Here is a 27249-nt window from a genome sequence, read left to right as displayed (position 1 = left end):
TTAAAAGCATCAATTCTTCGGCGCTCAGCTTTCTTCACAGTCCAACTCTCACACCCATACATGACCAGTATAAAAACCATAGGCTTGACTAGACGGAACTTTTTTGACAAAGTATTGTCTCTGCTTTTTAATATGCTGTCTAGGTTGGTCATAATTTTCCTTCGAAGGAGTAGGCTTCTTTTAATTTCATGGCTGCAATCACCATCTGCAGTGATTTCGGAGCCCAGAAAAATAAAGTCAGCTACAGTTTCCGCTGTTTCCCCATCCATTTGCCATGAAGCGATGGGACCGGATGCCATGATCTTCGTTTTCTGAATGTTGAGCTTTAAGCTAGCTTTTTCACTCTCCTCTTTCACTTTCATTAAGAGGCTCTTTAGTTCCTCTTCACTTTCTGCCATAATGGTGGTGGTGTCATCTGCATATCTGAAGTTATTGATATTTCTCCCAGCAATCTTGATTCCAGCTTGTGCTTCCTCCAGCCCAGTGTTTCTCATGATGTACTCTGCATATAAGTTAAGTAATCAGGTTGACAGTATACAGCCTTGACATACTCCTTTTCCTGTTTGGAACCAGTCTGTTGTTCCATGTCCACTTCTAACTGTTGCTTCCTGACCTGCATACAGGTTTCTCAAGAGGCAGGTCAGTTCGTTTGGTATTCCCATCTCTTTCAGAGTTTTCCACAGTTTATTTTGAAGATCAGTTGACTATAAAAGTATGGATTCATTTCCAGGCTCTCTGTTCTGATCTATTGATCTATTTGTCTATTTTTATGCTAGGTTTGATTTTTTTATTGGAAAATAGTTGTTCTACAATATTGTGTTGGCCTCTGCCACATATCAACATGAATAGTTTTGATTATTACCACAGCTTTGTAATAATTAGACGCCAGAAATTGTTTTTTCCAGTTTTGTTCTTCTGGTTCAAGATAGTTTTGACTTTTGGGGGGTCCTTTGTATCTATTTGGGGCTTCCCTGATGGCTCAGATGGTAAAGAGTCTGCCTGCAATGTGGGAGACCTGGGTTTGATCCCTGGATTGGGAAGATCCCCTGGAAAAGGAAATGGCAATCCACTCCAGCACTCTTGCCTGGAAAATCTCATGGACGTAGGAGCCTGATAGGCTACAGTCCATGGGTCGCAAAGAGTCAGACACGACTGAGCGACTTCACTTTCACTTATATCTATTCAGATTTTTTCTTTGTGATTGCTATGGAACCTATATAAAATATAAGAATTTGAATTAAGAAATTCATCTAAATCAAGTATTAAAACTCTATCCTTTAATTATCCTCCATTTTATTATAGATATCACAATTTACATACTTTTACATTGTGTATATATTAACAAATTATTGTAGCTATAGTTAATTTTTAGTACTTTTGTCTTTTTAAACCTTTTTGCTAGAGTTAAAAGTGTTTTACGTACCACTATATAGGATTTTATGAATGTTTATTTCCCCTCAAACTTCATATATTAAAATTTTGACACTGAAGGTGATAGTATTAAGAGATAGAGGGGCCTTTGGGAGATGATTATGTCATGAGGGCACAACCATCATAAGAGATTAGTGCCCTTATAAAAGAGGTTAAAGAGAGTCCTCTTATGCTTCTTCCATGTGAGATTATAGTGAGAAGGTGGCTGTCTATGATGAAGTGCATTGTGCCAGAGAGAGTCAACCAGTGTTACTAGCCTTCAGAACTTTGAGAAATAAATTTCTGTTGTTTATAGGTTACCCAGTACAGCACTTTTGTCATAACAAATTGTATAGACTAAGACACAGTGTTTAGCATATTCTGAATTTGATTATACTAATCTTCCTCAATTCATGATAGAGTTATATCCTAACAAACTCATTATAAGCAGAAAATATCATAAGTCTAAAATGCATTTAATACACCCAGCCTATCAAATATTGTAGCCTAACCTAGACTGCTTTAAACATGCTCAGAACACTACCTTAGCCTATAGTTGGGTAAAATCAGCTAACAAAAAGCTTATTTTGTAATAGAGTGTTGAATCCTCCATGTAATTTACTGAATACTGCACTGAAAGTGAAAAATATAGTGACTGCATAGATACAGAATTGTTGTAAGTGTGTCTGTTGTTTACCCCTGTGATTATGTGGCTGACTGGGAGCACTGGCACACTGCTGCTGCCCAGCGTCACAAGAGAGTATTATACTGTGTGTTGCTGGCCCAGGAAAAGATCAAAATTCAAAGTCTGGCTTCTACCAAATGCATATTGCTTTTCTACCATCACAAAGTTGAAAAATCATAGGTCAAACCATCTGTATATTCACTTTTACTAGTGAGTTTTACAATTTCATGTGTTTTCAAGTTGCTAGTGGCCTTTAATTCCAACTTGTAGAACTTTTCATGTGTGTATATATATGTGTATATGTGTGTGTGTGAAAGTCATTTAGTTGTGTCTGACTCTTTGTGACCATGTGGACTGTAACCCACGGAGCTCCTCTGCCCATGAAATTCTCCAGGCAACAATACTGGAGAGGGTAGCCATTCCCTTTCTCTGGGGGATTTTCCAACCCAGGGATCAAACCCAGTTACCCTGCATTCAGGCAGATTCTTTCCTGTCTATGCTACCAGGGAAGCCCCATATATAAGGATACATATAAGATTTTCTCTTAGTCTGTGACTTGCCTTTGGATCTGGGTCACAGAACTGCTTCAGCAATGGAACTCAGTCTGAGGTTGGTGGGCCTGCTACCAGGGGAATGGATGAGCATGGATTCCTCGGCAGAAGAGGCAGGTGGTAGGAGCATGGACAAGTGGGGCTAGAGTTGAATCCACAGGAGAATGGGGCAGCTCTCAGTCTATAGCTGGGATGATAGTCAGTGAGTCACCTCCTAGGGCATGCACCTACCTTCTCAAAATGGCCCTTCGTTGTTACTGGGCTCCAGCAGGATTTCACAATCTCCCATCTAGATCTCAAAGCTATCAGCTTTTGTTTATAGTAGGCTGCCAAAAATTTGCTTCTGTAAGGGAAAGACTAGAGACCTCTATTCTACCATCTTGTTTATGTCACTCTCAACAAATGACATTCTCATTATGTCTGTGGGCGGGTGTTAAGTCTATCAATTCACATGTATCAACTGGCTGGTTTTTCAACCAAAGTTGAAACTATTAGAATAAAATATATTTATTCATTTGTTGAACAAATTATTCAGTAGCATTAATACACAGCATTATGTTAGGTGCTAAGAATGATGAGAAGACATGAAAGTGAAGGTCACTCAGTCATGTCCGACCCTTTGCAACCCCATGTACTATACAGTCCATGGAATTCTCCAGTCCAGAATACTGGAGTAGGTAGCCTTTCCCTTCTCCAGGGGATCTTCCCAACCAGCGATAGAACCCAGGTCTCCTGCATCGCAGGTGGTTTCTTTACCAGCTGAGCCACTAGGGAAGCAGATCGTAATCTGCTGCTGCTGCTGCTGCTAAGTCGCTTCAGTCGTGTCCGACTCTGTGCGACCCCATAGACGGCAGCCCACCAGGCTCCCCCGTCCCCGGGATTCTCCAGGCAAGAGTACTGGAGCGGGGTGCCATTGCCTTCTCCAAGATCATAATCTGCATATCCATAATTCAATGCACTGTCTTCTCAAAACGTGGGGATCAAGCTTCATTAAAATAATGTTGGCTCATTACTCACATTCTCCACAAAAAAAAAAAAAACAAACAAAAAACTGATAATGCTGGTACTCATCATTTCCCTGGTGGCTCAGTGGGCAAAGCGTCTGCCTACAATGCGAGAGACCCGGGTTCGATCCCTGGGTTGGGAAGATCCCCTGGAGAAGGAAATGGCAACCCACTCCAGTACTCTTGCCTGGAAAATCCCATGGACTGAGAAGCCTGGTAGGCTATAGTCCATGGGGTCGCAAAGAGTCAGACACGACTGAGCGACTTTCCTTTCATTATAACAAAGGGCAGAAGAAACATGTCCAGTACCCCGAGTACCTGCATTATGTTGCCTAAAATATCTAGTTTATAACAGAAATATTAGATATGCTTAGAAATAGGAGTTGGAACTCTATAGTGGGAATAAAGGGCATTTGGAAAATGACCAGTAAAATTACCCTCATAAAATTAGGTGATATCTCAGCAAAAACACAGGGGGGCCAGAAGGCAGAGGGAAACATTCAAGGTGTGCTAAGAAAAAAACTTATCCACCAAGAATTCCTTCTTGACCAAAACTACCTTCTGAAAGATAGAGACAAAACAAAGATGCTCTCAAATCAATAACAACTGAAAAGATATATTAATAAATTGCCTCACAGGAATTACAGGAGGAGTTCTTCAGCTTGAATACTAGGGATTCCAGAAAGTAGTTCATATTAACATTAACAAAGAAAAACACTTGTGTATTTAATGCCATAAGAATAAAAGGCAGAAGTAATACAGTTTTCTTTTAGTTGATGTGAAAGGAACTATGTAAAATCCTATGTATGCCATGTGTTAGCACACTACAATATATAGCAATGTGATACCCATGTTAGTACATTTGCCATTCAAAAGCACAAGCGTGAGAGTAAACTGTTCTGAGCAAAGGAAATCACCACAGATGGTACACAAGTGAACCAAAATATTTGAGAGGATTATATCATTAATATAATCTGCATGATAATAATAAAAAAATGGAAAAAGATAAAGCTTTATATGAATGCTTTCTTGTATCCCTGGGATTAAGCTATGATAATATGTAATCAATGCATATATTTTAAAAGAGGAAACTCTAATTTTTTTAATATCTAATGGAGAAGCCATTTAGAAATGAAAGGACTAGAATACATTCATTTAATGAAAAATAAATTTATAAAGGACTTACCCACTCCAGTACTCTTGCCTGGAAAATCCCACGGGCAGAGGAGCCTGGTAGGCTGCAGTCCAAGGGGTCGCGAAGAGTCGGACACGACTGAGCGACTTCACTTTCACTTTTCACTTACATGCATTGGAGAACGGAATGGCAACCCACTCCAGTGTTCTTGCCTGGAGAATCCCAGGGACGGGGGAGCCTGGTGGGTTGCCGTCTATGGGGTCACACAGAATCAGACATGACTGAAGTGACTTAGCAGCAGCAGCAAGAATTAAAAGTGTTAGTTGCTCAGTCATGTCCAACTCTTTGCAACCCCATGGACAATAGCCCACCAGGCTCCTCTGTCCAAGGGTTTCTCCAAGCAAGAATACTGGAGTGGGTAGCCATCCCCTTCTCCAGGGGATCTTCCCGACCCTGTGATTGAACCTGGGTTTACTGTATTGCAGGCAGATTCTTTACCTTCTGGAAGAATTAAAAATTTAAGAACTGTAAAACACAGAAGGTAAATGCCAGGTGTATTGCATCTATGTCAATAATACTAAGAGTGAATGAATGATGTGGTCCAAACAGGAAGAAGAGAGTGTCACCTCATATGAAATAGACAAACCCTGATCTAAGTATGTACTATGTACAAGAAGCAGAGTGTATTTTTTATTACATTTTAAATTTGATTTCGTTTATTTATTCATTCATTTTCAGCTGTGCTGGCTCTTTATTGCTGAGCATGGGCTTTTTTTCTAGTTGTGATGCTTGATCTTCTCATTTGCAGTGGCTTCTCCTGTTGTGGAGCACAGGCTCTAGAGTGCTGGCTTATTAGTTGTATAGCATGTCCTTAGTTTCTCTGAGGCATGTGGAATCTTCCTGGACCAGGGATCAAATCTGTGTCTTGCGCTCTGGCAGGCAGATTCTTAACCACTAGGCCACCAGGGAAGTCTAGAAAGCACACTTTAGATGAAAGATACTAAGAGTGAAAGTCCAAGTGTGTGATAGATATACCTGTGAATGACACCAACATGAAAAGAGGCTGTATAAATATTGTGCAAAATGCCCTTGAAAACAAAAAATATTAATAGAGATATTGAGGGATATTATATCGTTCCCAAAGTCTCAAATGTTATGGCTTGCATCTGAAGTGAAACCTAAAAAAAAGATGTAGCCTTTTCATGCCTCTGCTAGCAAATGAGGGAGACTGAAAATCAGTACCATGTCTATTGACCTTAACAGACTTTAAAGATGACTCACCAAACCTGATTTGAGGAGGAAAGGAAAGAATAAAATTTAAAGTAGAGATGAATGAAATGGGGAGTGGAAAAATCATAGAGAAAAACCAGTGAAATCAAAAGTGAGTTCTATAGAAAAATTAACAAAATTGACAAATCTTAAGCAAGGTTGATCTAGGAAAAAGAGGGACTATTCAAATGTATACAGTCAGGAAGAATGAGGGATATTACTATGGACATTGCAGAAATAGAAAAAGACTAAGAAAGAACTCAACGAACAAGTATATGCCAAAATCTAAGACGATTCACATGAGACACATAATTTCCCGGAAGGAAACAAATTATTGAAACTACGAAAATAAAACAAAAGTAAATAAACCAAAAAACCCCAAATCAAAATGGAACTACAAAAAGTGAAGTACTTGAGGGACCTCCCTGCTGGTCCAGTGGTTAAGAATCCCTATTCCAATGCAGAGGATAGGGCTTGGATCCCTGTTCGGGGAACTGTGATGCCAATGCCTCAGGGCAACCAAGCCTATGCACCACAACTAATACCTGATGCAGCCGAATAAGTATATAAATATATTTTTTAAAGGTGAAGTGTCTGAATTAGTACACCAGAAAACACCCATAAAATAGACCCAGACCGTACCTCTGAGTAGATGACTTCAAAGTTCTCCAAAAGTTTTCAACAATATATATTACTGCTGTTCACAAAGTCTTCTCAAAGGAGACAATACTTCACACTTATTTTGTGAGACTGTTACTACTATAATATGAAAAGTGAAAAGTTAACTACCAAAACAAACGAACAAACAAAAACTCAACCCTCAAAAACAAAAACTATACACCTGACACTTTCCTGGTGGTCCCATGGCTAAGACTCTGAACTCCCAATGCAGGGGGCCTGGCTTCAATCCCTGGTCAGGGAATGAGATCCCATATGCCACAACTAAGAGTTCACAAGCTGCAACTGACGGTTCTTCTCAAATCTGGGTTCTTCATGAACTTTGACCCTCTTTTTAACACTGATAAGGCTTCTCTCCAATGTGAGTCCTTTCATGGATTCAAAGAGACTTGTTGTTTCTGAATGCTTTCTCACAGTGTTTACACTGATAGGGTTTCTCTCTGGTGTGAAATCTTTCATATGATTGAAAGCTTTTATGACTGCGAAAAGCTTTTTCCACATTGTTTACGTAGGATTTCTCTCCAGTGTGACTCCTTTCACGGAATCAAAGAGAAATGTGGTATCTGTATGATTTCTCACAGTGTTTACATTGAGAAGACATGGGAAACAGCATTTTGTATTTAGGAAGCTCACGACATATAAGGGTCTTCATTCCACAAGGACAATGTACAAGATACATCTATGCAACAAGATCTCATGTAAACAATTGTTCAAGAAAAAGTTACCAATGATGGTAAAAGTGGATAGTAAGCTATATGCCAAATCGTTGGTAATGACTTCATGAAACAGAGGGACAGTAAGAGCTGGAGGGGGCAGGGATGGAGTGCAGGAAAATGTAATAAAAAAAGGGCCTCATAGTTTGAAGCTGCATGGAATACTCCAAAAATGAGAAGACGTCCTAGCGTGGCACCAAAACAGAGGAGCAGGATGGGGTAATGGCCAGGAGCATATGCGTTGGAATCAAACAAGATGGGTTCAAATAAATGGGTTAAAAATTATATTCTGCCCCTCAGTTCAGTTCAGTTTAGTCACTCAGTCGTGTCTGACTCTTTGTGATCCCATGGACTGCAGCATGCCAGAACTCCCTGTCCATCACCAGTTCCCCCAGTTTGCTCAAACTCATGTCCATTGATTCGGTGATGCCATCCAACCATCTCATCTTTTGTTGTTCCCTTCTCTTCCTGCCTTCAATCTTTCCCAGCATTAGGGTCTTTTCAAATAAGTCAGTTCTTCTCATCAGGTGGCCAAACTATTGGAGTTTCACTTCAGCATCAGTCCTCCCAATGAATATTCAAGATGGATTTCCTTTAGGATGGACTGGTTGGATCTCCTTGCTGTCCAAAGGACTCTCAAGAATCTTCTCCAACACCACAGTTTAAAAGCATCAATTCTTCACTGCTCAGCTTTCTTTATGTCCAACTCTCACATCCACACATGACTACTGGAAAAATTATAGCTTTGACTAGACAGACTTTTGTTGGCAGAGTAATATCTCTGCTTTTTAATATGCTGTCAAGGTTGGTCATAACTTTTCTTCCAAGGAGCAAATGTCTTTTAATTTCATGGCTACAATCACCATCTGCAGTGATTTTGGAGCCCCCCAAAATAAAGTCTCTCCCTGTTTCCCCATCTATTTGCCATGAAGTAATAGGACTGGATGCCATGATCTTAGTTTCCTGAATGTTGAGTTTTAAGCCAACTTTTTCACTCTCCTCTTTCACTTTCATCAAGAAGTTTTTTAGTTCCTCTTCACTTTCTGCCATAAGGGTGGTGTCATCTGCATATCTGAGGTTATTGATATTTCTCCCAGCAATCTTGATTCCAGCTTGTGCTTTTTCCAGCCCAGGGTTTCTCTTGATGTACTCTACATATTAGTTAAATAAGCAGGGTGACAATATACGGCCTTGACGTACTCCTTTTCCAACTTGGAACCAGTCTGTTGTTCTATGTCTGGTTCTAACTGTTGCTTCTTGACCTGCATACAGATTTCTCAGGAGGCAGGTCTGGTATTCCCATCTCTTGAAGAATTTTCCACAGTTTGTTGTGATCCACACAGTCAAAGGCTTTGGTGTAGTCAATAAAGCAGATGTTTCGGAACTCTCTTGCTTTTTTGATGATCCAGCGGATGTTGGCAATTTGATCTTTGGTCCCTCTGCCTTTTCTAAATCCAGCTTGAACATCTGGAAGTTCACAGTTCACATACTGTTGAAGCTTGGCTTGGAGAATTTTGAGCATCATTTTCCTAGAGTGTGAGATGAGTGCAATTGTGCGGTAGTTTGAACATTTTTTGGCATTGACTTTCTTTGAGATTGGAATGAAAACTGACCTTTTCCAGTCCTGTGGCCACTGCTGAGTTTTCCAAATGTGCTAGCATATTGAGTGCAGCACTTTCGCAGCATCATCTTTTAGGATTTAAAGTAGCTCAACTAGAATTCCATCACCTCCACTAGCTTTGTTCATAGTGATGCTTCCTAAGGCCCACTTGACTTCACATTCCAGGATGTGTGACTCTAGGTGAGTGATCACACCATCGTGATTACTGAGTTGTGATGATCTTTTTTGTATAGTTCTTCTGTGTCTGCTTGCCACCTCTTAATATCTTCTGCTTCTGTTAGGTCTATACCATTTCTATCTTTTATTGTGCCCATCTTTGCATGAAATGTTCCCTTTGTATCTTAATTTTCTTGAAAAGATCTCTAGTCTTTCCCATTCTGTTGTTTTCTCTACTCGTTGCATTGATCACTGAGGAAGGCTTTCTTATCTCTCCTTGCTGTTCTTTGAAACTCTGCATTCAGATGGGTATATGTTTCCTTTTCTCCTTTGCCTTTCACTTTTCTTTTCACAGCTATTTGTAAGGCTTCCTCAGACAAATATTTTGCCTTTTTGCATTTCTCTTTCTTGGGGATGGTCTTGATCACTGCCTCCTGTACAATGTCATAAATCTCCATCCTTAGTTCTTCAGGCACTCTGTCTATCAGATCTAGTTCTTTGATTCTGTTTGTCACTTCCTCTGTATAACTGTCAGGGGTTTGATTTAGGTCATACCTGAATGATCTAGTGGTTTTCCCTACTTTCTTCAATTTAAGTCTGAATTTGGCAATAAAGAGTTCATGATTTGAGCCACAGTCAGCTCCTAGTTATATTTTTGCTGGCTATATATAGCTTCTCCATCTTTGGTTGCAAAGAATAGAATCAATCTGATATTGGTATTGACCCTTTGGTGATGTCCATGTGTAGAGTCTTCTGCCTCTACCAGCTATCAAACAGTTTTTCATCTGTAAAATGGGGATAATCATAGAATTTTCCTGATAGGGGTTGTGACAAGATTACATGAAGCAACATAGGGGAATATCTACCATATAGAATACACTTTAAAAAGTATTTGTTGTTGTTCATCATTCAGTTGCTAAGTTGCCTTCAACTCTTGTGACCCCATGGACAGTAGCACACCAGGCTCCTCTGTCCCCCACTGTCTCCCACAGTTTTTTCAAACTCATATCCACACTTTGACTATATGGACCTTTGTTGGTATAGTGATGTCTCTGCTAGCCTAAACAGTTTCTTGTCTGTAAAATAAGGACAATCATCAAACTTTCCTCATATGGATAGTGAATAGATTACATGGAATGATATAGGTTGCATATCTACCATATAGAATACACTCAGAAAAATAATCTCTACTAATATAACAATACAAAATCCATGGTGTCCGGGTTTTCAGAAAATGGCAAATAATCCATTGTTCTGACTATAACACTTCGGTTTGGATTACTTCTCCATCAGCCCCATGCAGACAGAGATAATATCCCTTTTGCTCACTGCTGGATTTCCATTGCCTTGTCCAGTTCCTAGATATGGTTAGACAAATTCCACAAATTCCTGCTGAATGAATGACTCAAGTCTGTTCCTCACTGGAATGTGTAATCAATGTACAAAACCTGTCAGTTTTGCCTTCTCTGCCTCTTGGTTACCCCTTTCTCAAGCCTGCATCCTCTCAAACCAGAATTGAGAGAGACACATGTACCCCAGTGTTAATTGCAGCACTGTTTACAATAGCTAGGACATGGAGGCAACGTAGATGTCCATCAGCAGATGGATGGATAAAGAAGTTGTGGTACATATACACAATGGAATATTACTCATATAAAAAGGGACCCTTTAGAGTCAGTTCTATTGAAGTGGATGAAACTGGAGCTTATTATACAGAGTGAAGTAAGTCAGAAAGAGAAAAACAAATACTGTGTTTTGATGCATGTGTATGGAATTTAGAAAGACAGTACCGACAATACTACATGCAGGGCAACAAAAGAAGCACAGATGGAGAACAGATTTTTGGATTCAGTGGGAGAAAGCGAGGGTGGGATGATTTGAGAGAATAACACTGAAACAGCTACATTACCATATGCAAAATAGATGACCAGTGTAAGTTCGTACATGAAGCAGAGTACTCAAAGGGAGTACTCTGGGACAACCCAGAGGGATAGGGAGGGGAGGGAGGTGGGAGGAGGGTTCAGGATGTGAGGACCACGTGTACCTGGGGCCAATTCATGTTGATGTATGGCAAAAACCGTCACAATATTGTAAAGTAGTTATCCTTCAATTAAAATAAATAATTTTAAAAACCCATATCCTCTCAAGTAGAGATACTTGCTGATCTAGTACTTCTAATTAATTCACTGTTCAGTAATCATTTATGAAACATGTCTGATGAGTTTGGCACTGTTATAAATTCTGTGTGATGTATGGTGAAAATAAGAAGTCCCCACTGTCATACAGATTCTATTGTAGAGAAGGAAAGTGAATAAACAAACAAGTGAGATGATTTCAGATAAATACTCTGAAGAAATTTACGTATCACTGTATCTTGCTCTGCCTTCTCTCCAGTCTTTCTGCTTTACCTCTTCCAGAGTGCTCCAACGAAGTTACCACTTTTACTCTTGTCACTCCTCCTCTTGAAACGTTACCATGGTTCCCTGTTACTTTTATGATGAAACCATAGCTGCTTACCACTCATAACTTAGACCCTGTCTGCTTCTCCAATCTGATTTCCCTTAAATTCTCTACCTTCCAGAACCACTCTCCTACCCAGCTGAACACCCAGTGCTATTTCTTCACATCTGGGGCCTTTCTGTTTTGCCTGCCCTCTCCATCATCTCTTGCCACGTAGAAACACCTTTCCCTGGCTGCCTCCTATGTTCTCATCCAGTTTTCTCAAGCATCACTTCCTTTGCTACACACTCACTCCCACACATAGACCCTACATATTGGGATGGGTGACCCTTCTGCCTTTATGATGTCCCCATGTGTATTTTTAGTATTTACACCCTGTATTATAATACTTTCTTCAGGTTTCTGTTTATCACACCCCCCAAATTAACTTCTTGCTATCAGATACTATTTTTAAAATTCATCTTAATAGTCCAAGCACAATGACCAATATACACAGACATTTGCTAAATGATTGTTATATTTTTAAAATAAATTTTAACCAAAAAGTAATAAGTGAATGGGGAAAAAACAAGCATTACTTTTGAAAAGCCAAAGAATCTCTGCTCTGTGCTCATCTCTGGCTCTTTATATTTTTACAGCTCCTGTCGGTGGACAGTTTGGTGAGTTCTCCTTTCTTATGTTCTTCAGTGTTGCTGGATAAGAATGTCTCTCTAATAAATATGAAATACTTGTGACAATTGTCTGAGGATCTCTAATATCTCCTGTTTCTCTTGCTGACATCGACAAGGATGTGAACGTGCTACCTGGTTTACTGGGATTGCCCTATGGCCCGGATGGCTACATAGTCATCCTCAGACCCTCCCCGGAAGAAGTAGCAAACGCTCAAGCAGCTACTGGCTGTCACTGGGCCCTGCACTTACTCCTATTGCAAATGAACCTCAGATCACAAGGCAGGGCATCTCAACTTCATGTCGAATGTTTAAGACTTGGGATAAGATGTTCTCCAGTCATCAAACCCAAAAAACTGCTCTGAAACAGTGGGAATGTTTCATTCTCTACAGTATTCTCTCCAGGAAATGTGTGGAGAATACAGCATCCAACAGATGGGCCCTTAAAAGGAAGAAATGCACAATAAGAGGAGATTGGGGGAGAAGATAAATTGTCTGTATCCTACATTTTTTAGAGTTCTGACTCTTCATTGCCATTTGTTTGGATCAGAGGGTATCCCGGATATTTAAAGACCCGTGAATAGCAAGAACTGTCTACAACCTGTCTCCTGTCCAAAATCAGATGCATCAGTGTTTCATCCTTATCTAGATCATCTCTGGATTCTAGCTAACACCTTGTCCGTTCCTTGCTTTACCATAATTATCTATGATGGACTTTTTATTTATTTATTTATTTTTGATAGTGAAACAGTTAAGTGTTTATTAGGAGGAAAAAGGGTACAATGTATGTGGATAGATACACGGGCAGACTCAGAGAGAATCGCTCCATCACTTACATGGGGCATTTCATCCTGGTTCCCTTTGGCCAATCCCTTTGATTTGCCTGGTTCTGAGTCTGAATTTGGTATATCTAAGGATCCTCCCATGTGTGTGTACACATCTCTTAGCCAAGATGGATTGTGGTGAAGAGACCTATGTGTAGAGTGAGCATCACTCTTTTTTTTTTTTCTGATAGGCAAGAAGTAAATTTATTAATATAAGATGCTTGGAAGAGATGCAAATGGACAGGTGAGGGAACTCTGTCCCGAGGATTGAGTGGGTTACAGTTTTATAATGAGAAAAAGAGGAGGGGAGAAGCCCTCTTCTTCAAGTACATATAGCTGCAAACATAAGGCATACATCATTAGCTCCTCCTTCATATTAGGCAGAAAATTGTCTGGCCCTATGAGGTCAAACTAGGATTATCATATTAGTGGAAGGGTGGTGACAGTTGTTCCATCTGGGGCATATCTTGTGGTTTTGTTTACAGTTTTATAATTAAGCAAGCTTGCTTCATTGAACAATGTTCCAATAGCTTTCTTGGGCTATCAACTTGCAACGGCCTCCCAAAGTTTCCTAAGTTTCCTTCTCTATCTATAGTCCCTTACTAGGATCATCACCCTCTTGACTTTCAAGGAGCTTTCTAGTTGGGAAGGCTTTCTTGACTTTGGTCTTTATCTTTTTCTGTATATCATCTATAAAATGAAAGCGTTAAGCAAGTTAATCTCTCAAGTTTTGTTAGTGCCAAAATCTTAATATGATTATCCCTTTTTTTGTGCAAAGTGCAAAACTGTGATTTTAACAACTCCTTGTGAAGTTCTTATGGGTTTATGAACATGATAAAGTGGCAGAGGATGACTTTTTCCAGAATCCAATTCTAGAACAAATTAACCAATCATTTTTCCTATTGACATTTGGCAGTTAATCTTACTGGTATTGCAATCTTGAAATCTCTTTGCTCACTGCCATCTCTTCAGCAGTCACTTTCTCCTGGGTGAGAGCTCTGGTTGAAACAAAGCCATGAACAGTGACCTTCCCTGGGATTTCTTGGGGATCCTCCAAAGTCAAGGCCTCTGGACTGTGCCTCACAAACCACTATGATGGGAACTGTAGGCCACTCCACCTCAGATTCTTTCTTTTTCCTCCACAGCAACTGAAATAAAATCTGTAATTTCCCTCCATCCTCCATGGACCACTCTCTTCAAAGGAGAGACTGTGACACTGACTTGCAAAGCATTTCAGATCAATGCACCACAGAAAATAAAATGGTACCGTTGGTATCTTCCTGGAGAAATACAGTATAAGACAACAGGAAACACCTATGAGGTCCATGAATCTGGAGGGTACAAATGCCAGGCCCAGGACTCACACTCAAGTGATCGTGTGGACTTAATCTTTTCTGCAGGTGGGAAAGAAATGAAAGAAAAAAAAGTTTAGGAATAATAAAGTGATTCAAAACCCAGCTGCATTTGCTAATTCAAAAGCTATAGAAATAGGGCCCAAGAATTTAAATATTTTACAAGCTGCTCAGGTAAAAGAAAATTTGAGAAGCAATTTATTTGAATGGTTTCTGAATCTATGTTTAGTTTGAGACTTATAAAATTTATTTGGAATAAAAATCTATGTGAGGATTTATTAATATTTTATAGATAGGTAGATAGAAGATAGAGAGGGAGTAATTTCCATTTCTGTCCTAAAACCACCTATTTTGAATGACTTTGAGGCAGTATCTTTCTAGTTATAATATAATGCTCTTTAATTTAGTGAACAAGTAACAGTATAGTAGCAAAGAGCTAAGAAAATGTTTACCCTTTTGACCTGACAATTCTTCTCTTAAGAATTTACCTACTGAAATAGTCATAGATATATACAACCAAAATTGAAGAATCTTAAATGGTCAAGAAGAGAAAATTCATTAAATAAATTATCTTACTGCCATTGAAGGAAAATGTTGCAGTCATTAAAAACCAGGTTAAGGAATGATATTGATGACATAGGAAAGTATTCATAGTAAAGTAAATGAAAAGCAAGTTATCAAGTGGATAAATATTTTAATTTCATAAAAAGAAATATATACAGACTCTTATATACATGCACATAGATAAAAGAACTGGAAAAACATATGACAAAATCTGGTGAGTTGATAAGGTTAATTTGCATTTCTGTTTTAAGCATTTTCTCAAGCATATGTGTTCCTTTTAAAGCCAGGAAGATAAAGGGATTTCCCTGGTGGTCCAGTGGTTAGGATTCTGCACTTTCATTTCAGGGAGCATGGATTTGATCCCTGGTTGGGGAACTAAGATCCCACGAGACATGTGGCTTGGTCAAAAATAAATTAATTAATTAAATAGATAAAATCAGAAAAAAAGAAATGATGATTACTTTAAGCATCCTTTTCCCTAGTTCCCAGTCTTATAAAATCTTTTAGAATAATAGTGAAAAGAGGGGAGAAGCAATCTGAAGAAACAAACAACTCCCTTGTGTTTCCTACAGCCAACCTGATCCTGCAGGCTCCATCTGATGTGTTTGAAGAAGACTCCGTGGTTCTGAGATGCCAAGCAAAGGCAAACATAGTACTAAATAACATGACATTGTACAAGAACGGAAAAATCCTGAAAATCCTTAACAAAACTTCTGACTTCCGTATTCATCAAGCAAGTATGAAGGACAGTGGTGAATATTACTGTAGTGGAGTTAAAGATACTCACTCGGTTTCTTCAAACAAAATTCAAATCGTAGTCCAAGGTAAAGTGTTCTTTATTTTGTGAAATAGGTTAGTCAAAATGAGGACTCCTGAGATTGTAGAGGATAAAAAGGGTGGTCTGAAATACTACTGAACCTCAGGGAGCATTCCTACAAGGAATAGAGAAAGTACTACTGTGCTTTGGAGGATATTAGTAATCAAAGGTGGCATCTTTTCCACCTGCTTTTGTATGTTCTGCTTGCGGGTGCCGAGGATGAACTGTGTTTTTCTCCAAAGCAGTTCCAAACCTCACTTCCCTGAGAAATATCGTGATCCTTCTCTCTAGAGCTGTTTCCGAGTCCCGTGCTGAGAGCCAGCTCTACCCAGCCCACCGAGGGGCACACAGTGACCTTGACCTGTGAGAGCCAGCTCTCTCTACAGAGGCCAGAAGGCCAGCTCCAGTTCCGCTTTGTCAAACCATCCACGATGTCAGAATGGAGAATCTCCCCAGAATTCCAGTTCTCTCCCATACGGAGAGAAAACTCAGGGTCTTACTGGTGTGAGGCACGGAGAATTAATTCCCTTGTCCAGAAACGGAGTCAGGAATTACAGATACAGGTACAAGGTGAGTGCTAGTGGGTTCTGAGATTTTCCAGAATGGGGCTGGGAAGGGCCGGGCAGAATGACACAGCAGTTTGTTTTTCTTTCAGTACTGTGAGACACAACTTGTTCTTTTTCCTCTGAGGTTAGTCTCCCTTGACATCATTTTTTAATTTTTTTTCCTGGTGGGCCTGTAGGCATGGGCTTCCCAGGTGGTGCTAGTGGTAAAGAACCCGCCTACCAATGCAGGAGACGTAAGAGCCCTGGGTTTGATCCCTGGGTGGGGAAGATCCCTTGGAGGAGGGCATGGCAACCCACTCCAGTATCCTTGCCTGGAGAGTTCCATGGACAGAGGAGCCTGGCGGGCTACAGTCCATAGGGTCACAAACATTTGGACACAACTGAAGCAGCTGAGCACACACATGTACACTATAGGCATAAACCACAGAGCCCTTTGATTGAGCTAGACGGACTCTGCTCAGCCAGATGGACAGATTCTTAGAATGCTAGATGCCTGGAGGTGAGCACTTAAGAATAAAAAAATCTAAAGGACAAGAGCTTGGGGAGCAAATATTTCTAACTGGATGTATTTAGGGATGATGTTGTTTCCACTGGGCTTCCCTTGTGATCAGATGGTAAAGAATCTACCTGCAATGCAGAAGACCTGGGTTCAGTCCCTGGGTTGGGAAGATCCCCTGGAGAAGGGAAAAGCTGTCTGCTCCAGTATTCTGGCCTGGAGAAATCCATGGACTGTATAGTCCATGGGGTCACAAAGAGTCGGACATGACTGAGTGACTTTCACTTTCATTTTGACCCACTATTGCTTTTGCCTAAGTCTCTGAAACTGTATAGGTCTTCAAGCGTGAGTGCCACCCAATGGTCAAGTGCCTCTTCTGATTTATTTTGACCTATTGATATCTCATAGGAGCACTAGGACGGATGCAGATCTGGGGTGCATGCTCTCCTGAGTGAGGAAATAGTGAAAGTGATTAGCATTCTCCATCAATTTGCTCCCATTCCCAAGCAAAAGAGATGGTTTCATGTTTCTTCCAAACTGTCTGAAATTGAAAATGTTAGTTGCTCAGTCCTGTCCAATTCTTTGTGACCCCATGGACTAGAGTCCACCAGGCTCCTCTGTCCATGGAATTCCCCAGGCAAGAATACTGGAGTGGGTAGTCATTCCCTTCTCCAGGGGATCTTCCTAACCCAGGGATCAAACCGAGGTCCCCCACATTGCAGGCAGATTCTTTACCATCTGAGCCACCATAGAAGTCCTTGAAACTGTCTAGATATTAGGTATATGATTTGGACTGGACAACTGAGAGGAAGTGGAGAGGTTGTTACTCAACAGCTGCAACACAGTGATTTCTAGTATAGGATCTCCCTTCATGTTACTGATGGAACCCACACCCCAAATCCTACTCCTTATCTGTTCCCAGGTATCTTCCCTTGTTCTTCAAGCCTCCAGGATGACTCAAAACGGCATTGCCCTTAGCCAATATCCTAGTGTAAAACCATAACCACCTGGAGTGTAGAACACTTTCATCCCAGATTTTCCTATTTTAGGAGGACTGTCACAGGTCCACCTCCTCTGACCATCTAACTGACAGGCAGAGGTGTTAAGAAGTGCTTACTCCAGGGCAAGCTTGCTGTATATGTCAAAGATTGATTTCCAGCAAAGCATCGAAGTTGTCACAGCTTCAGAATAAGTACCTCCAGTGCCAAGTCTTCCTGTCCTTTTCCATCCTCACCACTTCAGTGTTGGGCACTGGGTGTAATTTCCAGGATGACTGGCCCATGCTCTGTCAGGTAGGGCATGAGGAGAGGCTGGGCATTTTATTCCCTGTGGAATAAATGGTTCCTGGTGGCTCAGATGGTAAAGAATCTGCCTGCAGTGTGGGAGACCTGGGTTTGATCCCTGGGTTGGGAAGAGCCCCTGGAGAAGGAAATGACTACCCACTCCAGTATTCTTGCCTAGGGAATTCCACGGACAGAGGAGCCTGGTGGACTCTAGTCCATGGGGTCACAAAGAGTTGGAAAGGACTGAGCAACTAACACTTTCAATTTCAGGAACTGGCTCCATCAGTTCATTAGGAATTGAAGTTCTCTCAAACCATTGTCTCTCCAGCACTTTCTCCTTCTTCCCAAGCAGAAATCTCAATTCCACCCCAGGTCAGCTTCCCATCAGGTCAGCAGACTTAGCCCTTCCCATTCTGTGACTCTTCTGTGACTCTTCTGTGACACTCCAATGCCAAGAATCCCACATGTCGTTTTTATTCACTTAGAAATTGTTCCTGATGTCCGAATACACTCCCATCCAGAGTTCGTGTTTGAAGGTCTGGAGCTGGTTCTCATCTGCTCAGTAAGTGGAGTTCCAAGGCCCACAATCTCTTGGTACAAAAAACAACACAGACTGCGGAAGGACAGAGAGCTTCAAACTTCCTCAGAAACAGAATTCAAGGTCCCTGTGGTGCAAAACAGCGATGCTGGAGAGTATTACTGTATTGCCAGAAACAGTCGCTTTTCCATTAAGAGCAACTCAGTGATCATCAGTGTGAAAGGTGTGTCTGCCAACTGTCATTTGCAGAACAGCTTTTCAAACTTTGTAAAGACCATGAGGTGGTTGAGTGGGAGTGGGTGTTGATTGTTGCCAATAATTTACTGCTATGAATAATCTGCCAGAATTTAGACTAACAGCAGGGGGATTTAGGGGTAGAATGGGTTGTGGGAGCTTTTGGAAACTCCTAGAAATGGAGGACAGAGAAAGTATTCAATGACTGGCATATGTGCGGGATCTTCATATTTAAAAATTTCTTTTTAAATGAAATGGTTCCTGAACAAATAGAATTTTAGAGCTGGAATGATATGGGGCCATGTCTCTTGATAAGAGGGCCCTCTTTCTCTTGTAGTAGGTCACATTCTCTCTGTGTCCTCACATAACCTTTCCTCTGTCCTTGAAGAGAGAGAGGTCTCTGGTATCTTCCTCTCCTATCTGTAAGGATGCCAGTCCTATCTGATTAGGGGATCAATCTTCTCTTATGACCTCATTTAACCTTTGTTGTTGTTCAGTCTCTAAGTTGTGTCTGACTCTTTGCAACCCCATGGACTTCAGCACGCCAAGTTCCCCTATGCTTCACTGTCTTCCAGAGTTAGTTCAAATTCATATCCAAAGAGTCAGTGATGCTATCTAACCATCTCATCCTCTGTCACCCCCTTCTCCTCTTGCCTTCAATCTTTCCCAGCATCAGAGGCCTTTCCAATGAGTTGGCTCTTCGCATCAGGTCACCAAAGTATTGGAGCTTTAGCTTCAGCATCAGTCCTTCCAGTGAATATTCAGGATTGATTTTTCTTTAGAATTGACTGGTTTGATTTCCTTGCAGTCCAAAGGACTCTCAAGAGTCTTCTCCAGCACCACAATTTGAAAACATCAATTCTTCAGCACTCAGTCTTCTTTATGGTCCAGTTCTCACATCCGTACCTGGCTGACTACTGGAAAAGCTATATCACTGATGACTATACAGATGTTTATCAGTAAAGTGATATTTCTGCTGTTTAATATGCTGTCTTTTAGGTTTGTCATAGCTTTCCTTCCAAGGAGTAAGCATGTTTTAATTTCACGGTGGCAGTTACCATCTGCAGTGATTTTGGAACCCAAGAAAAGAAAATCTGTCACTGCTTCCACTTTTTCCCCCTTCTATTTGCCATGAAGTGATGGGACCAGATGCCATGATCTTCGTTTATTGAATGTTGAATTTCAAGCCAGCTTTTTCACTCTCCTCTTTCACCCTCATCAAGAGGCTCTTTAGCTCCTCTTTACTTTCTGCCATTAGAGTGGTGTCATCTGCATATCTGAGGTTGTTGATACTTCTCCTGGCAATCTTGATTTCAGCTTGTAATTCATCCAGTCTTGCATTTCACATGATGTGCTCTGCATATACGTTAAATAAGCAGGGTGACAATATACAGTCTTGTTGTACTCTTTTCTCAATTTTGAACTAGTCCATTGTTCCATGTCTGGTTCTAACTGTTGCTTCTTGACCTGTATACAGGTCCCTCAGGAGACAGGTAAGGTGGTCTGATATTTCCATCTATTTCTTTAAAAAAAAAAAAAGTTTTATTTATTTATGGCTGCACTGGGTCTTTGTTGCTGCATCTGGGCTTTCTCTAGTTGCAGTAGGGGCTACTCTTCATTGAAGTGAGGGGTACTTTTTGTTGCAGTGAGCAGGCTTCTCATTGCAGTGGCTTCTTTTGTTATGGAGTATGAGATCTAGGTGCTTGGGCTCAGTAGTTATGGCAAACAGGCCTAGTTGCTCCATGGCATGTGAGAATCTTCCTGGACCAGGGATCAAATCTGCATCCCCTGCATTGCAAGGCAGATTCTTAACCACTGGACCACCAGTGAAATCTGATATTCCCAGCTCTTTAAGAATTTTCCACATTTTGTTGTGAACTTCCATCCATCATTCTTCAGGCACTCTGTCTACCAGATCTATTCATCACCTTCACTGTATAACCATGAGGGATTTGATTTAGGTCAAACCTGAATGGTCTAGTGGTTTCCCCTACTTTCTTCCATTTAAGTCAGAATTTTGTAATAAGGAGCTCATGATCTGAACCATGGTCAGCTCAAGGTCTTGTTTTTGCTCACTGTATAGAGCTTTACAATCTTCAGATGCCAAGAATATAGTCAATCATTTAACCTTAATTATTTCCTTAAAGGCTCTATCTCCAAATACAGCCACATTGGAGGTTATGACTTCAATATATGTATTAAAGAGGGACACAGTTCACTCCATAACACCGTCCCCATTGGCTTTGAATAAGTGTCTCTATCTTGTGGGCCTCATCCTTCAACCAGTTCAGATACTATCATACCTCTTAATATGTCTGCAATCTCTCTCCCTCTCCTTTCTTGAACCCAGCATCTGTAGAACTCACCGTTTTTCTCTTTCTTTCTTTATCTGTTGAAATCCCATATGCTTGAGTTTCAAATCAATCACAGTAGTTCTCAAATAATTCCTCTGTCCCAGGGTTATGGAGATATCTGTTGTTCCAATCAACAGTTAATTATTTTCAGTAACCAGTGTGCAAATCCATGTAGGATACAACAACAGGTAGTAACATCTATTACTCCAACCATGTAACTATGGTTACTACACCACCCCAAACTACCCTACCTCCTTTACCAGTATCTAACATCATCTTACCCTCAGTACTGTTAAGGTAGTTGTGGTAGTGACAGGAAAATAGCTTCAATAGAGCCCTGTGCTTTTCCCTTGGTTGGTGACAAGCTCCAGTTCCCCTTTTAAGGAGTCGATGTTATTTAACTTTGGAACAGGAGTCAGGAGACAGACTTAGGTCCTGTCTGGCCCTGAAAACATCCTGATGAGTTACCACAGACAGATCTCCTAACCTCTTCCTGACTCAGTTTTCTCACCTATAAATAGAGAGTGTCAGGCTGGATACAGGGAGAGTGTAGGAACAGAGGAGATTCTAGAAGAGTATGTGAATGTAGTCCAGAAAAGAGAAAGGGGCAGAGGCCTGAGGCCAATCCCAGCAAAGGGACAAAGGAGAGCAGGGACTGGCAGGAAGACTAAGAGTGGCCTGGGCAGGTGAGGGGACAGATCTTCCAAGTCCTATGGTAGAGGGAAGGAGCAAGGTAAATGTGTCAGTCTGATGGTAGCAAAATCAGGGATTTCTTCCCCAAGAACATCATTTCCCCTGGAAAATGGGAGTCAGGTCACCTAACAAGGGGAGATAGCAGAGGAGAAGGGCCAGGTCTGATGGAGAAGGAGAAGACCAACATGGAGAAGAGGAAAGAGCTGGGGAGAAAAGTCGGGAGACGGTGGGCTGCCCTGAAAGCCAGTGGACGTGAGACTGGACATTTCATTAGCCGCTGATTGACAGCTTTAGGAAGTGTCAGGGGCAACTGTTAACTAAGGTTTTTCTCTCCCTCAGTCCCTGTGTCTCAACCTGTCCTCACTCTCAGACCTCTTGAGACCTGGACTCTTGTGAGAGAGATGAGCCTTCAGTGTGAAGTTCAGAGAGGTTCTCTGCCCATCAGGTACCAGTTTTTTCATGAAGACGTGTTGTTTAAGGAGATAAAATCCAGTTCAGGGAGAAAAGTACTCCATAGATTGTCGCCGACGGAAAAGCCCTTTGGAAGCTACTACTGCACAGCTGACAATGGTCTTGGCCCTCAGAGGAGTGCGGCTGTGAGTAAGTAAGCCTCCCTATCATTAGCAAGCCCAGGGTCTGTTAGAGACCTATACTTGGCCTCTATCCCTGACTGCCCCAGAAATGTGTTCCCACCTTCAGTGTCACCTTCTTTTTCATCTGGCCAAACCAATGTTCTTCTCAACACCCCCGCTCACTGAGACAGCTATCTGCTGCTTTTGAGCCTGGTTCCTTCAGAAGCCCGTGTGCCACTGTGCCCCTGGCAGCCTGCACAGCAGTTCTGTCTTTCCTGGACCCCAACCTCTGAGGAGTCAAGTGCTTCTCTCTTTTTGTCCTCTTGTCTTGTGAGCCGCCCCCCCCCCTGCCCAGATTCCTGATTTTCATCCATTACACTGTCCCCTGTAGCCACAAAATCAGTTCTCCCTGAGGCACAGGTGTGTCTCTTGTCCCTTTCATATCAGATACTGATCATTTACAGTGTACAAAACCAGGTAAGATGTAAAGACAAGGAGCATGATCATAGTTACTCCAAATATGACCCTCTTTTTAAGAAAATGTTTATCGGAGTGTAGTTGAATTACAGTGTTATGTTAGTTTCAAGTGTACCGCAAAGTGGGTCAGTCATACATAAATATATACACATTCATTTTTAGATTCTTTTCCAATATAGGTCATTACAGAATGCTGAGTTAAGTTCCCTGTGCTTTACAGTAGTCTTCATTAGTTATCCCTTTTATATATAGTAGTAATGTACACATCAGTCCCGATCTCCCAGTCTATTCCCTCCCTCACTTCTTTGCCCCCTGGTAACCACAAGTTTACCGTAAGTAAACCATAAGTGTAATTCAACATAACCACATTGAGTAAGCTCTTTTAGAGTTGGTTAGGTAGCAATGTGAGAGGGGCCCAAATGGAGAAGGGCTGGCAGCAGATCAAGGGATAACCACTGTGAGCCAAGAGGAACTCACCTCTGCTTGCCTGATTTAAGGCCCTAAAGGTGAATGTCAGCTCAAAATCAAGTTAGATAGGTTTCAGTTGAGCCCTGAATCTTAGTTTTGTGCCATCTATGCGTGGCCAAAGTCCAAGCCCAATTTTAGGGAGCAGTGTGATTTGGGTTTGTACAGATTGTGGAGTCCAGTCCTGGCTGGTCCTGGAAGCAACCTATTTTCTCTTCTGTTTGGGGGAAAAAAAAAAAAAAAAACAAGCAGAACAAGGCTGGAGATAAGCCAGAATGCAGCCCCTCCCACAATAGATGTGCAAAAGGTTTTAAAGGAAAGGATCAGGGAACCCTGGAAGGAGACATCAAATGAAAGAGACAGAGAAGCTGTGCTCCTAACATCCACAGACCCAAGGAATTTGGAGGCAGGATGTCATCATCAGATGCTCTCAGAGTTGCACAAAGTTCTATAGAATGGCTCCTTTATCCACCTCCTAAGTAATTACTTCATATATTCAGTATGCCAGGCTATACTGACATCTAAGGATACAGAGACTAGACCAACACTGTAGGAGTGTTTAACAAAGTGAAACCAAGTGAGGGAGAGTTTTAAGCAAAAGACAGTAGAGGCCAAGTCAGAGAAGGCAGAGCTGATATATGATGAAAGATAAGAATTGAGTCACATCCCCTGAATTTAGCCACAAAGCACTGAAAAGGAAAGCGGAAGAATACAGATGAGAACCTGCTTTGACAGCTGGGTTTGATGGGTGCCTCACCACGTACTAGCTATACAGTTTAACCCCAGTGGGCCTCAGTTTCCTCATCTGTGAAATAAAGCCAGTGATAATAGCTTCTCAGGACTGTTTTGATCATTAAATTAGTGTTTGCCTACATATGTTTACAAATAATATATGACAAATGCACACCAGACACATAGTTAAAAACATTATATTATATCATGTGAGTGAGTGAGTGAAGTTGCTCATTCGTGTCCAACTCTTTGCAACCCCATGGACTGCAGCCTTCCAGACTCCTCCATCCATAGAATTTTCTAGGCAAGAGTACTGGAGTGGGTTGCCATTTCCTTCTCCCATATTATATCCTAAGTATCTATTATTATCACCATTATCATTATAATCACAAGCATGAAAAATCAACTTTAGTATGTTGGTGGGTATAAAAACAGGATTGTATTGAGCAAAAGATCAGAGTGAGAAAAAAGTAGAGACAATGTTTCTTCTATGAGTCTTTCCACAGAAAAGAAACAGACATTGGGAACATTGAATGCAAATAGGGTTTTGTTTTGCTGTTTTACTAAAGGGGAGAGGATTAAACACATCTAACTGGTGTTTGGAGGAAGTGAATAGATGCAGAGAATTTATATCTGGGACACATGGAGGTGAGCTCAGGGTCAAGAAAGAGCAGGATCCTCCTTGAGTTGGTGGAGGGGCAGCTTTTCCAAGGTCACCAGACAGGGGAGAAGCAAGGGGCTGATACAGGTAAATGGTGTGAGTCTGGTGGCAGTAAAATAAGGGACTTCCTTAACAACATCAACTCCTCTGAAAAATGGGAGTGAGGTGACCTAACAAGGGGAGACAGGAGAGGAGAAGGGCCAGGTCTAAAGGGAAAGGAGAAGACCAACAAGGAGAACAGGAGACAGCCAGGGAGAAAAGCCAGGGAGGCTCTGGGGTGCCCCGACGGCCAGTGCACATGAGACTGAACATTTCACCAGCCGCTGATTGACAGCTTCCGAAAGAGGCAGAAGCAACTGCTGACTAAGGTTTTTCTCTCCCTCAGTCCCTGTGTCTAAACCTGTCCTCACCTTCAGCTCTCCTGGGACCAGGACTTTTGTGGGAGATAAGATGAGCCTTCAGTGTGAAGTTCAGAGAGGTTCTCTGCCCATCTGGTTCCAGTTTTTTCGTGAAGGTGTCTTGCTCAAAAAGAGAGAAGCTGTTTCATGGATAACAGCATCCTATAGCTTCTTTTTGATCGCAGAGCATTCTGGGAACTACTACTGCACAGCTGACAATGGCTTTGGCCCTCAGAGAAGTGAGACCATGAGCCTCTCTGTCACCGGTAAGCCCTAGGTTCTGTTAGTGACCCATCCCTGGCCTCTATCCTTGTGAAAGTGAAAGTCGCTCAGCCGTGTCCAACTCTTTGTGACCCCATGGACTATACAGTCCATGGAATTCTCCAGGCCAGAATACTGGAGTGGGTAGCCTTTCCCTTCTCTGGAATATCTTCCCAACCCAGGGATCAAACCCAGGTCTTCCACATTGCAGGCAGATTCTTTACCAGCCAAGCCACAAGGGAAGGCTGGCCGGTAACTTTGACTCCTCCAGAAATGTGTTCCCACCTTCAAGTTTCCCCTGCTTCTTCTTCTGGCCAAACCTATGTCATTCTCAATACCTAGGTTCTCTTGAGACAGCTGTCTGTTGCTTTTGAGCCTTGTACTGTGAGCAACTCAGATATTATCACACCCCTAGCTTCCTGCAGAGCAGCTCTCTCTCTCCTGGAGCCCAACTCTGAGGAGCCAAATGCTTCTCTCTTTCTGTCCTCTTGCCCTACTAATCCACAGATTTCTGATTTTCATTAATTACATTGTTTCCCATAGCTACAAAATCAGTTCCCAGGGTCACTGAGTTGTCACTTGTCCCTTTCCTATCAGATACTCCTAGATGGTTCAGTGGTAAAGAAGCCACCTGCCAAAGCAGGAGATACAAGAGGTGCTATTTTGATTCCTGGGTTGGGAAGATAGTCTGAAGTAGGAAATGGTAACCCTCTACAGTATTCTTGCCTGAAAATATGCCATGGACAGAGGAGCCTGGTAGGCTGCAGTCCATGTGGTCTACAGTTCATGTGGACCTGACTGAGCAAGTGAGCATGCAAGCACTGATCATGTACAGATACAAAACCATAAAAGATACAAAGACAGGGAGCAGGATCATAGTTATACCAAAGATGTCCTCCTTGAGTAAGCACTTTTAGAGTTGGTTAGGCAGCAGTGTGAGAGGACACAGAGGGGAGGGGCTGGAAGCAGGGCAAGGGGCATCCATTCTGAGTCAAGAGGAATTCACCTCTGCTTGCTTGGCTTAAGGTCCCAAAGTCCATGAAGGTGACTGTCAGCTCAGTGGGAAGTTAAAATGGTTTCTGTTGAGCCTTGAATCTCAGGGGTTTTTTTTGTTTGTTTGTTTGTTTTGTTTTGTTTTGTTTTTTTGCCATCTGTGTATGGCCAAACTCCAAGCCCAATTTTAGGGGGCAGTGTGATTTGTGCTCTCCTGAGGGCCAGTGGACATAAGACTGGATATTTCACTAGTCACTGATTAACAGCTCTAGGCAGTGGCAGAAGCAACTGTTGACTAAGGTTTTCTCTCCCTCAGTGCCCGTGTCTCAACCTGTCCTTACCCTCAGCCCTCCTGGAACCCGGACTCTTGTGGGAAATGAGGTGAGACTGCAGTGTGAAGTTCAGAGAGGGTCTTCGCCCATCCAGTACCAGTTTTTTCATGAAGATGTGTTGCTCACAAAGATAGAAGCTACTTCATGGAGAACAAAGTCCTATAGCTTCTCTGTGACTGCAGAGCATTCTGGGAACTACTACTGCACAGCTGACAATGGCTTTGGCCCTCAGAGCAGTGAGACCATTAACCTCTCTGTCATTGGTAAGCTCTGGATTCCTGCTAGTG

At 41.7% G+C, this 27249-nt stretch overlaps 1 protein-coding gene across 7 annotated transcripts in view; it reads left to right on the top strand.

The window, feature by feature from the left end:
- Positions 1 to 27249, top strand: part of LOC101112371 (Fc receptor-like protein 5) — a 57564-nt gene that overhangs the window by 2539 nt on the left and 27776 nt on the right. For 3 of the 7 annotated variants that reach the window (XM_060403156.1, XM_042255965.2, XM_060403141.1), the window contains exons 2-9: positions 12321 to 12341; positions 14320 to 14574; positions 15663 to 15914; positions 16199 to 16477; positions 18738 to 19013; positions 22411 to 22671; positions 25364 to 25642; positions 26947 to 27225. In XM_060403156.1, coding sequence (XP_060259139.1) covers positions 12321 to 12341; positions 14320 to 14574; positions 15663 to 15914; positions 16199 to 16477; positions 18738 to 19013; positions 22411 to 22671; positions 25364 to 25642; positions 26947 to 27225 — 1902 coding nt within the window. The remainder of the gene's footprint in view (positions 1 to 12320; positions 12342 to 14319; positions 14575 to 15662; positions 15915 to 16198; positions 16478 to 18737; positions 19014 to 22410; positions 22672 to 25363; positions 25643 to 26946; positions 27226 to 27249) is intronic. The other 4 variants (XM_042255969.2, XM_060403146.1, XM_060403150.1 and 1 more) reach the window with 3 other exon arrangements.

This window comes from Ovis aries, chromosome 1, assembly GCF_016772045.2.
Source record: "Ovis aries strain OAR_USU_Benz2616 breed Rambouillet chromosome 1, ARS-UI_Ramb_v3.0, whole genome shotgun sequence".
Lineage (NCBI taxonomy): Eukaryota > Metazoa > Chordata > Mammalia > Artiodactyla > Bovidae > Ovis > Ovis aries.
Note: the sequence above shows the minus strand (reverse complement) of the source record. Positions and strands in the feature narration are given on the sequence as shown.